Source organism: Centrocercus urophasianus, unplaced genomic scaffold, assembly GCF_019232065.1.
Source record: "Centrocercus urophasianus isolate 14NV4802_14NV808 unplaced genomic scaffold, USGS_Curo_1.0 seq_10, whole genome shotgun sequence".
Classification (NCBI taxonomy): domain Eukaryota; kingdom Metazoa; phylum Chordata; class Aves; order Galliformes; family Phasianidae; genus Centrocercus; species Centrocercus urophasianus.
Window position 1 is genome coordinate 40,842,791 of NW_024884142.1, and position 12,278 is coordinate 40,855,068.

The 12,278-nt window shown below is 39.9% G+C and overlaps 2 protein-coding genes across 10 annotated transcripts in view; one reads left to right on the forward strand and one right to left on the reverse strand.

Moving 5' to 3' along the window:
* Positions 1–5,835, forward strand: part of KPNA5 (karyopherin subunit alpha 5) — a 25,353-nt gene extending 19,518 nt beyond the window's left edge. For all 9 annotated transcript variants that reach the window (XM_042816105.1, XM_042816095.1, XM_042816114.1 and 6 more), the window contains 2 exons: positions 369–547; positions 2,180–5,835. In XM_042816105.1, the coding sequence (XP_042672039.1) occupies positions 369–547; positions 2,180–2,367 (367 nt within the window). In that variant the 3' untranslated portion in view covers positions 2,368–5,835. The remainder of the gene's footprint in view (positions 1–368; positions 548–2,179) is intronic.
* On the reverse strand, positions 2,978–9,763 carry FAM162B (family with sequence similarity 162 member B). Its single transcript, XM_042816204.1, has 4 exons — positions 9,640–9,763; positions 9,097–9,208; positions 6,934–7,042; positions 2,978–6,739 (listed from the first exon to the last, which is right to left on the reverse strand). The coding sequence occupies exons 1-4, from the start codon at positions 9,761–9,763 to the stop codon at positions 6,641–6,643; spliced, it is 444 nt and encodes a 147-aa protein (XP_042672138.1). The 3' UTR covers positions 2,978–6,640.
* Between the last annotated feature and the right edge of the window lie 2,515 nt (positions 9,764–12,278).

The window sequence follows — 12,278 nt, forward strand, 5'->3', positions numbered from 1 at the left end:
GCTGAAATTTAAGTTTCTAATGCCTGAGAAAAGAACTTACTGCCAATACTGTCATTTTCTCGTGTACTCATTCAAATCCATCTGAGGATCATAAGTTGAAAGAAGATGAATAGACTACAAATGTGGAAGTCCTGTTAGGAATGTACATTACATTTTCTCATTAGGATAAATTAGAATATTTATTGTATTTCAGACTGAGGTTATCTTTGTGTTTCATGCTTTAGATTATTTGTTGCAGTTGTTTCAACCATTTATTTTATAACAAAATCACAGCTAATGTGTAACGACGTCATATAAGAGTAGATGTGCTGGTTTATCAGACCTCCTTTTCCACCCCAACCTCTTCTGTTTTTTCTGCTGTCCTAAAGGTATTTGGTAGCACTAGGTTGTACCAAGCCTCTTTGTGACCTCCTGACTGTGATGGATTCAAAAATAGTACAGGTGGCTTTGAATGGACTTGAAAATATTCTGCGTCTTGGAGAACAAGAGTCTAAGCAAAATGGAATGGGCATTAATCCTTATTGTGCCCTTATAGAGGAAGCATATGGTAAGAATTTACTTACTGCAAGGCTACATACCTAAACTTACCTGTTCCAGGGAAATGTAAAAAATGTAGTGAACTATTTTGGTGAGTATAAGAATTTGTACTTCAAACGTAAGTAGACTTTAAATCATTGCAGATTAAGTATTGGCATAAATTTATCACCTAAACCTGCAGCATAGTTTTATTACTTTAATATATAATTCTCTCCTGTTCAGTTTCATTACTGTATAGGGATGAATGATCAGAGTTAGTTTTGCTTATTCCTGAAGTCAGTCACTTTTTAACATAGTAAATATCAGAAATTGCAAGAATTCGTAATAAGTTTATGAGTATACGTGGAAGTATTTTGTTCTGTTTCTTTTAAGATTTGTGGAATTAAACTGTATTTCAAAAGCAGTTTAAACTATCAAAATTAAAATTACATTTGTTGAATTTCATGGCTAGGTACTTCTGACTTTAAATTTAAACATCGATTTTGTTATCATAATGAGTTCAGCATTATTTATGGAGGCTTATCTTTTTGTAATTTCTGACAGCATAAAAATGGCAGATGTTTGTGTTTCATGAACTGGTCATAACAGTTCTGGATGACTGTATTATATCTGACCGGATAGTACTAACTTTTCTTCCAAGTAAGCACTAAATCTGAATTCTCTGTTTAGGAGCTGCATTTCTAAAATCTGCAACCTGCAGGACCTTCTTTTTAGCCTAAGATATAAGAGGAATAAAAGTATTTATTTGGCTTAATGAAATTTATTCTGGTCCAAATCTTGTCCAAAGTCTGTTCTAAATTTCACTTACACATAGAGAACCTAGACAATAAATTTGCTAGTTGAGTAGGCTGTTGGAGCTGAGTAGGGGAATTAGCTGATGGCATCACACTTACTTCTCCAGCCTCTATCGTAACCAGAAGAATTTCTTTTTAGCCCTTCCTAATTTGATGTAAATTGAAACTGAAACATCTTAAACAGCTAAAAATGAGTTCTGAGTCTTCATCTACCTGATCTCCAGGTACTCTGACAGCAGGTTATTTCCTCCAGCTTGCATGTGATAAGCCTTTGGAAATAAAGCATCATCAAATTACAGAAGAAATTTGAGAAAAAGTGATACTAAGCTGATAGATGTGATGATAGAATTTAGTGTTTTTGAAGACTGTGAGAGTGAAAGAAAAGGAATGAGGGTATTGGAAATGGCTGTGGAAAGCAGTTTTATGCTGTCGTGACTGCGTACTTACTTGCTTTCTGTGTATACAAATTCTATGTGGGTACAATAAGCACTTCCTCCCTAGATTAATTTATATTCTTTTAGCATGAAAAATAGTTAGAACAGCAGAAGTTGCTGAAAACGAAACATAAAAATATGTGGGTTAAGAAATTCAGTAATATATCCATTAGGAGCATTTGGTGTGGGGAAAAAAAAGGCAGAAAGAATAGAAAGGGAGGGGAAAAAAAGAAAAAGGAAAAACACAACCACATGATTGTATGTGAAAATCAGTTATACCAAATAAAAGAAATGCAACCCTAAACCATCTCAGTTCATCTAAGTACCACCGGAAAGTTTTCATCCTTAGAATCAGTTTCCCTTTAAATTCTTCTGAAGAAACTAGACTATGAAAATGTTTTGTTTTGAACTTAGGACTTGATAAAATTGAATTTCTTCAGAGACATGAAAACCAGGAGATCTACCAAAAGGCTTTTGAACTCATAGAGCATTACTTTGGCGTTGAAGAAGAGGATTCCAGTATTGCACCTCAGGTGGATGAAAGTCAGCAGCAGTTTGTTTTCCAACAGCAGGAGGCTCCAATGGAGGGGTTTCAGTTGTGAACTATTCAAGTGAAGACAAGTAGAAAATGTATACACTTGTAGAGTTTTTGTTTGTGTTCCTGAAGTCTTTTCTTTATGGCCAAAGGTAGAGGGAAATTTGAGTATGTTTTGCAGAAATAGATGAAGAAGCAGCTCATGCACTTTTGTATTTTGTTAGATACAACTGTTCTTTGTTCTGTACTTGTTTGGTTGTTGTTTTTTTTGTTTTTTTTTTTTTTGATTCTCATATGTACAGAAAACAACTGTGAGTAATCATGTCTAAAGTAAAACATTACATGTGATTTAACAGGAACTGCTAAGCTAAGACTTAAAAGGATTTTAGGCAGTAGTTCTGAATCTTTCTTGTAGTCTCAAACTCCGTATCAGCAATACAGTTACTGACAGTTGTATTTTTGGCAGTAGGCTTGACTTGCCCAGTCTATCAAATCTACCTCTTGTATTGAAGCATTGAACATTGCTTCAGAACTAAGGCATGAAATAAAGATGAGCTTGTTAGAAGCTGAATTGGAATGTGAAAAATATTTATTTAAATTATGAAACTTCCACATGTTACTTACTTTACCACACGCTGTTGGAATTTATTTATAAAATGTATTTAAAGACATAAATACATATATATAATGATAATTACACAATATATAATACTGAGTACCTGAAAAAGCTTTTACACAATTATGTGGGAAGAGACTGTTTCAGAAGTTTTCAAATTGGAATCAGCAGAGGGCTTGCTGGTCACTTGGTGCTTGCTCTGTAATTAAAGCTGCTAAATGGCATTTAAAGTCAGCCACAAATACAATACTTTGCTGTGGAAGCAGTTGCTGTAGTTACCACAAGAATGCTGCAATCATGGATGACAGAGATGGTCATTTGTACAGTTGGAAATACAAAGCAGATGGTTTACAGCTGTCTCCTGCCAAAATGTAGTAACAGCACTTCAGTTGGGGAAACGTTGCAGTGTTAGTCTTTCTAGTAACAGTAGCTTCTTAAAGGTTGAGAAAGTAGGTGTTACATTTTTGATCAAATATGCTACCACCACTTGAGTTGTTCTGGAAGTTAACAAACTCAGTTCTCTTGTAAGACAATGAAAATACTGCAAGGAGGAATGAGTAGAGAATCACTCCTTTCCAGCTAATTGACAATTTGTTATACTGTAAATACACGTTAAGTTTGTGGACACCAAAACTAACTAGAAGTTACTGTATTCTAAATATTTAGGCTCTGCTGTGCACAGTGTTTGCTGTTTAAACACTAACAGAAACAGAATTCTAATATTCACGTTAACAGTTTTGAGTACAGAAGAATGTGTGCTGTGCTTGGACTTGCATATATGCAGTGTTTCTGGAATATCAGTAGATGTTTCATTTGGATAAACTAATACTTTGGATTAACTAAAGTATGATTTCTTTTTTTTATCTGTAATTAATGTATTATCTTCAAACTCCTGGGTTAAGTGAGTTGGCATATGACAGCATTTCATACTTCATAAAAAGCTGCAGTTCAAACGTGAAATTACTTATCCCATGGCACTGTGCACAATATTTTAATGCACTGAAAAATATGTATTAAAGGTGATATCATCTACAGTACCATTTTATATCTAGAGTTTTTTTACGTGCAAGTTAGGATTCTAAGATGTTTCGCTTTGATGTTGCAGCAATATATAATTGTATTGTAATTGAATGTGGGACTTGAAGTGGATTTTTTAAGATTAATGATCAGTTTTGACTAAGATGTAACTGGGAGAAATGAAGTCTCTTTTTGAAGTCTTTGTACTGGAATTCAGACGTGTAAGAGGTGTGTATATAGGAGTGCTGTTACTTTATGAACTCTGAATAATGAGATGTTTTATCAAATGACACTTTAAACCTAGATTTGTACAGCATACAATGGTTTTGAATAGCGTGATAATCTGAGTTACAGCTGCCAAATTTTCATATAATATTAGATGATTGTATTTGTGCCCTTTTTACTCTTACAGTTTTCAGTTTGCGTATGCTGACCTTCTCACCATCTGTTCAAAGTACAGGTAGTGATCATGGAAATGTACTACGATTGTTAGTAAATGCTGAATTTCTATGTTCTTCTAGTGTAGAAATAAAGAATTCAGGTAACAGGGTATTCCATTATTTCTAACAGACTTGTTTTGATAATGTTATGTAACCAGTTGTGCCTGCTTTTTATTTGGAGGACCTTACAAACACTGCATTTATAAGCCTCTCTAACTTAAACCAAAATCTGAACTATAAAAATCTCGATTGGAATGCTTGAAAATGAAATGAGGGGGCGTACAAAGTATTATATTTGTTTTGAAAGAATGTCTTCAGTTTTGTGGGTATGTTGTCTGAACAGTTAGTGACTGCACTTTATGCATTTAGGTAAATATATTTCATGTCTGATATATTTAAGTGTAATAGCTTAAAAGGGAGATAAAAGTGATGGGCTTTAGCTAATGAAACAGTTATTTGAACTCAACACTTGGTTTACTCTGACATTCAAAAAAATATGTCTTTGTAAGCATAAAAAATGGTCCTTCCTGTTTTATCATTGGATTTCTTGCACATTTGGTTAAAAGCACATTAATGAACAGTATAAAAAGATGATGTCTTACAGTCAGCTCTGGTGTAGTCACCTGTCATAGAGATGTGAGCATAACAATGTTGCCTAAACAGATGAAACCACTGAAGGGAAAAAAAAAAAAAAAAAAAAAACAACTGAAAAAAGCATTTTGGTGTTTGTATGAGATACTGATGTGCCCCGTCAGTTGTGAAGTCTGTTTCAAAATACAGTTTTGGAGAGTTTGGGTATTGGGCACCTTTTGTTTTGCTTAAATGTGAATACCAGCTAGCTAATCTATGCAACTATGCAAAGCATGGAATTTATTTTTCAGTTCCCTACTCTTGACACACTGAATCATATCTAAGTTTTTCATCGTTGCACTTTTGTCTGAGGACTGGTTCATACAGCTTTTTAATTTTCCAGTATTTGCTTTAAAAACTGTTGCTAGCAGCAATCAAAAAATAGTAATAATGTTGGCCCAGAAATAAGTTGTAGGAGAAGTTGGCAACTGGAAAGTTTCTGTTGTCAGGTCTGTCTTAAAAATAAATAAATAAGTAAAATAAAAAGATGCACTATTGTCTTTCTTTCGTGGCTAGTTCTCAGTTGGTTTAAATTTAATAAATTGTCCAACTGAGGATTTTTGTCATTGGTCTGCCAGCTGATAAAATTTCAACAGTGGCCTCAAGAATTCACTGAAATCTGGAATGAGAAATTTCAGTTACCGCACAAGATCTTCATATAACGTGTACAGACTTAACATACCTGTATTATCTTCAGATAGCAGTAGTGCATCTTTAAATCCAGGCCAGAGGCCAGTTACTGTAACAAAACACGTATGAGTAGTATGCAATTTTAGGGAATGTTAAATCTCCAAATACCATACAGAAACCAATAAAAACCTATTTTGCAGAAGCGTGCTGTGTTTGGTGTTTTAATGAGTGTGGCTTCTTAGGGTGGAAAGCACGAATGCCGTTTTGAATACAACATTGAGAAAAATGAATTTGGAAAGGCTGGTTTGTGCACTTTGGCCGAGCACCTCTTGTTTTTAAATAGATTTTTAAACATCTGACCAAACGTGCAGTTGTGTGATGATCACATGTAGAACTGACCACTCGTTTGGGAAATTCTTAGTGAAGTCTTTAAGGACTAGAGAATTTGGTGATCACCAATTTGCTTCCCTTGCCTTCCTTCCCCAAGCCTTCTCTCATTATGTAAAATTTTGAAGCATTCTTGCCAATTAGTTTGTTACATGCTTAGCACTACAAAAATTTATTGTTTGTCCCCTTATTTTTGCAGTTTCAGTATTGTTGCTTCAGCACTGTTTGGTCTTTGCTGTACTTAACCTTTGACTAAGAAAATGCAACTAGGTTTTCCAGTAAGGAACTCTGATCTTTTTAGTAGAACTCAATGTCAAGCCTGAAAGAAAGGTTTTAGGGCAGATTGTGGGCACTTGGCAAGCCCTTTACTTTTCATTCTTAGGCATCTACCTCATCTTCTTTGCAATTATTGGTTTTAATCATGTGCAACGCACTCTGGTTTCAATCAGGTGCAAGTGTGTATGCTATCTTCAACAAAAGCCTCAGTTTGTGTGATCTCAGAATCGCTGCTGTTAGTTTCTGTTTGTGCAGTGCTAAAGTTGTCCATTTGGTGGTGAAATTCACTAACCTCTCTTGACTGTTAACTTTGCTCCTGCAAGGACACGAAGCATCTCACAAAGTTACTTTGGCTTTGACTCCGCTGCCAGTGCGGCCTCTTTCCTCCACTTCTCCTTCTTTGCCAAATTCCAGCTTGTCAGGGATTCGTGCCGTGCTGCAGCCTGCGGAAGGAAAGCCCTTCTTGAGAGTAGTGTTGTGAGTCACCATTGGCATGGAGAAATGGGCCTGGTCTCGGGATTAACCACCAACTTAATGCTTTTGTTTCAAAGCAATGGGAGCACTGTTACCCTAAGTTCTCACAGAATGCCACCACTTTGAGGTATGCTACACAGAAGCTAGCCAGCAGTATGCTCACCTTTTTTGCTGAAGCAATCACTGCAAAACAGGCAACAATTGAAAGGCCGATCATGATGTAACAAGCTTTAACACGGGCTTTGTTCCTTGCCCTGTCTAGCATCTCTGGCCTGCAATTAAAGTTTTGGAACGGAGTCATTAAAAAATAGAAGCATTTCTCAAGGTCTCACAGTTGTAATATCACTACTGCAGAGTGGAAATAAATTGACTCTGGAAAGAAGCATCTATTGCTGTGGTGATTGGGTTTGTACCACCTATGTGCACCCTTAACCATTTCCAGCAGAAAAATGACATTTAAAGGATTGTGGAATATTCTAATCCGAAAAAAAAAATAAATAAAAAACATTTGCACTGAAGTGCTTGAGGTAAGCATGCTACAAATTGCACCTGAAGCTCACAGTGTGATGTAGGGGGATTTATGAGAACCAGGAATAAGGGAAACCTCCCCATTACTGCAAGCATCCAGAAATTTCAGTGAAGTCATTCCCTGAGCCAGACGTGGCACTTGGCAAGCACTGTTTCTATGATACTTGTTGTAGTACTGAATGTGTGCTATTTTCCTTTATTTTCTTAAATTGGTTTTAAATACATCAAATATGCATATATATATATATACATATATGAATACATGTTTCTCAAAGGTTTAACAATGAAAAGGACAAATTACAGGCAGCTCTGCTGTACTTCCCCCAGTGCTTACAGCGCACGCACCCGGATGCAGGGCAGGTTCCTGGCTAATGGCTGGCAATGCAATGGTTACAAGAAACCCCTTTCACATTACAATGTAAGCGCAACATCTTTAAAACAAACCGCACAACAGACTGCCACCTAAAGCCATTAATCCAGAAGCCATTTGTAAGAACAAAAGCAAAGCTCTAAGTGTTATTGGTCTGGCTTATAAACCTAATTATATTTCTCAGTGCACTAATTGAAATTCTTCAGAAGCAGGTTTTCACTTTCTCCTAGCTTTCTGTCTCTGCTTTAAGGAGAACAAACCTTATTATCTCCTCTAATTGCACATTAAGGACTCTGTTACTCTATCCCTCATCAAGGTCCTGGCTAAGCCTCTGCCGAAGGCAGTAACAGCTGTTTGCTGTCATTGATATAAACATTTTGAGTGAGGACTGCAGGTTTGACTCTCATCTTACCACACATCTTCAGCAGCCACATTTTGTTCACAGGTAGCAAACAGTTTCTTGCAGTGCTTTATTAACACTGAAAACTGATACAGTTCAACTTGAACATCTTAAAACTAACTTATTTTAGAATGTTGTGGTGACTCCTAGAAATGTGTTGCTCACACAGAAGGTAGAAAGTCTGTCCAAGTGGTTACTGTGCACATGTGCAGAGGGATTAGCATAGTACCTTTACAAACACCTTTCAATGACTTCAGTAGTGCAAATAATGCTTCTGAGACCTGCCTGGACCTTCCTGTAAGAAAAGGCAGTGGGATAAGCACTGAGCAAGAGCAGTTGGACACTCCGGTAAAGCTGCTGCTCAGCCCCAGATGCAGCAGCAACACTGCTGGGAACAAACAGGTGAAGGAAAGGCTGGGGGACACCCTCAGTGGTTCATACAGTTCTGTGTGCTGCAATGGCACAAAGTGGTCCTGAAGACCTTGGGAAAAGCAACTTACAGCAAGTTGAGGTGAGCAGGGGTCAACCAGAGGCTGAGGCTGCATCAAGTATTCAACTGTCCTAGGATTTGCCTTTGGGGATTTTTTTCTCACGACCTCTGTATCTACTTTTTTTTTTTCCTCACATTCTTCTTTAAGCTATAATAAATTACAGTTTGTCTGATGCAATCATTTAGCGGCTCTCAGCTCCCTTAGAGCTGTTTATGGGGGCAATAAATAGAACATGCAGTTTATGATAGCATCCTTCTCTGATTACACATCAGGAATAAACAAACAAGGCAGTGTGGATGTATACCAACAACATGCAGAGACCAAGGCAAGAGTCCAATTCTTAATTACAGCATCTGGGGACTCCAGTAGGGAACATTTTTTCTAACTTGTCAGCAACACAGGAGAGTTTTCTTCCTGCTAGTTCATTTCAAAGCTCTCAGTGCCAAAAGTTCTTCCCAGTTTGAGCTCAGCAGTGCTCTGCTGGGCACCCTCTGCTTCATGCCCTTCAACCCAGTGCCACCCTTGGAATGAACTTACGGGATCCTCAGAGGAATTTCTTCTTCCGTTTTGAAGCGACCGGTCCACAGGAGGATTTTTTTGTCAAACTTTGAAGGTTTGTAGCTTGCAACCACCTTGTGTGCCTGTTCAGCTGAAGGATTGGAAAGAAACACCCCATCAGGCCATGATGAGTGGCAGTAATGAGTGGAAAGAGCAAATCCCTCTTAGTGCTCTAGTGGCCAGAGGAGGAATCATACCACAGAATTATATTTGTGTTGGAAGGGACCCTAAAGCCCATCCGGGTTCATATCCTTGTTGAGAGCTGAGCTGCCCCACCAGCTCAGGCTGCCCATGGCCCCATCCAACCTGGCCTTGAGCTTCTCCAGGGATAGAGGGATGGAGGTGCTTCTCCCTCTGCACAGCCCTTGGACCACCTCCCTTGGGGAGCATCCTTGTGGCTCTCGTTCAAACATCCCTCTACCTACAGACTCACACTCACTAGGCGTTTAAGCCAGAAGGCAAAATAACGAAGCCAGGGTGACGGTGGGGAGCCCTCAATCCCCAGCCTAGCCCTGTCCTTACCTCGGGGGTCTCCTGGGCCCCGCCCGGGCCCGTCGCCGGCGGCGGCTCCTCTTAGTGAGGCCGGGCGGAGCAGCGGGGCACCTCTCAGCCTCCCGGGGAGGAGGCGCAGAGGCAGTGGCAGCATGGGTACGGCCGGGCAGCACCGCACCGCCGGGTCCCTCGCTCTGCCCTGCTCTGCCCTGCTCTGCTCTGCTCTGCTCTGCTCTGCCCTGCTCTGCTCTGCTCTGCTCTGCCCTGCTCAGCTCTGGGGGGCTGAGAGGAGCTGCCTGCCTCCACTTCACCCGCCCACCTTAAAGCAGTCATAAGGGACTGATGAGAGAAACACTCGGGGCGGTCCAAGCTCACACAGTACCAAAATATCCTTTGGGGAAAACAAATAACAACAACAAACAAACATTAAAAGGAAGTCTGGAAAGCGGTACGGAATATGTATTTAGCAAGCAGCCTGTGGCAGTGCTGTGCAAAATAGCCTACCGTGTCTCAGCTGGAGCACTCCCAGTGTGTGGATCAGGAGGTGATGTTACATCTCCCAGTCATGACAGGCAAGGTCAGGTTGGTTATCCAGAAAAGATTCTTCACCAGAGGGTGGTCAGGGCACTGGCACAGGCTCCTCAGTGCAGTGGTCACAGCCCTAAGATGCCAGAGTTTAAGAAGCATTTGGACAGCACTCTCATACATATGGTCTGATTTTTGGGTGGTCCTGTGTGGAGCCAGGAGCTGGATTTTATGATCCTTATGAGTCCCTTTCAACTCAAGGCATTTTGTGATTCTATGATTCTGTGATCCAGCCAATGCCAGAACCGCAGAATTTATTGTTTTCTGTTATCACAATGAACGCCATAAAGACTCCAGAGGTGTGCTACCAGAACGGATGGGGCCCTGTTCATCAGGGCTGCACTGTGAGGTGGCAGCATACAGGTCTGTGCTCAGTGGGAGAGTGTGAGGCAGAATTAGTGAATCATTTGTAGACAAAACTTTATTCCCTGTTCTCAGCAGCACAGCCTGAGTTAGGCAGCTCTTTCTGACAGCAAACTGTCAAGAAAATGAAAACCAACTTCCCACATTCTATACTGGAATAAAATTTCCTGCAAATGGGACTTATTTAAACAAACCAAGTTTATCTTAGACCTGTGCAAAAGCCAGGCACTGGCTTTCTCATGTCTCTTAACAGTTGTAGGGAGGAAGAACATGCACCTCTGCACGTGCACAGAACAGCTCTGCCCTTTTACATGATGTCTCTGGGGAGATGAAAAAGCACCAAAAGAAGTGACCAAGAGCTTCAGTGTCCATTATTCAGCATTATTGCAATGAATGACATACAACCCCAAAGGGCGAATAGTGCAGCTTCACACTCTTCTCTAACAAACATCATTTCTGTTTTCTTGACTTCCCTGAACATCAATGTTTGGGGAGCATGTGTCCTCTCTGACACTTTCAGAGATAAAAAAAAAACTTGAAGATGGACACATGCACACACTAGCATTGGGGTAATTTGTGGTGGGATCTTTCCAATGGAAAAAGGCAGAGCATGCCCTGGTCTGGAAAGAAGAATCATCCCCTTTGTCCCTGCACTCACATCTACTCAGATGTTTAAGGACATGCAGCAGAGATTGGAATCTTTTTGTCTGTTTCATTTTGTTTTACTTAATTTTATGAGCATTTTCTGCCAAAAACCTATTGCATCACCTCTCCCGGGTCTGGATGATTATGCTCTGCACAGAAGTTGCGAGTTGCTGGAGAGACAGAGAGCTCATGGAAGTCATGGACAAAGGGGACTTGACGGCTCTGGAGAAGTGGACCAGAGGTGTGCATGTAGTTGAGAGGTTCCTAGGAGGATGGGATGTATTAGCTTTTGCATGCTCTTCCCCTGAATTTCTGCCTTATGCGATCCCTTTCATTACGGATAGGCGCTGCGGGACGCTCATACTGCTGCCACAGCCCTCTGGAGGCACTTCCCTCCCTGTCCCGCAGGGGGGACCGCCTGACCGCACTGGGCGCCCCGGCTTCTGGCGGGTGGGAGCAGCGAAAGGGGGCTCTGCTACTGCTTCTCGAGGCCAAACCAGCCTGCAGATGAGGAAACGAAGCAAGCCAATTCAGTTTTTAACAAGGACATGACTTTAATCACCCCAGTGTTCAATAAATGATATGCTCACTGCTTTTGAAAACAGTAAATACATGTACAAACTATTAGCCAAATTAGCTTTTTGGAACTCATCATGTGATGAAAGCTTTGTGTTCCTCTTTTTGCTGCGTTGGCAGCCAAACTGTAGGAGCAGCCAAACCTCACTGCACGTAGGTTTGTGTTCTGAACAGTACTCACAACCACTGAAGCACAAACAGCAGTCATTGTACAAATGTACGTGCATAAGCCTGCAGCATTTCCAGTCGGCTGCAGAAAGTACATAATTGCTCAAATCTATATATAAATTACACCCTGCCATTCATACTACTTTAAAATTATCTTCCCAGATTTGCATGACTTATGTAAGTCTGCATCACAGTGATTTCAGAAATTGTGTCCGTTGCTGAAATTTGATCTGTAGACATTTTAAACAAATCTGAGTAGGAAAATCATGCAGATGTCGGTTGCGGCATATAAATAGAAACGCTGAAAAATAGATCTATTGCATATAACAATA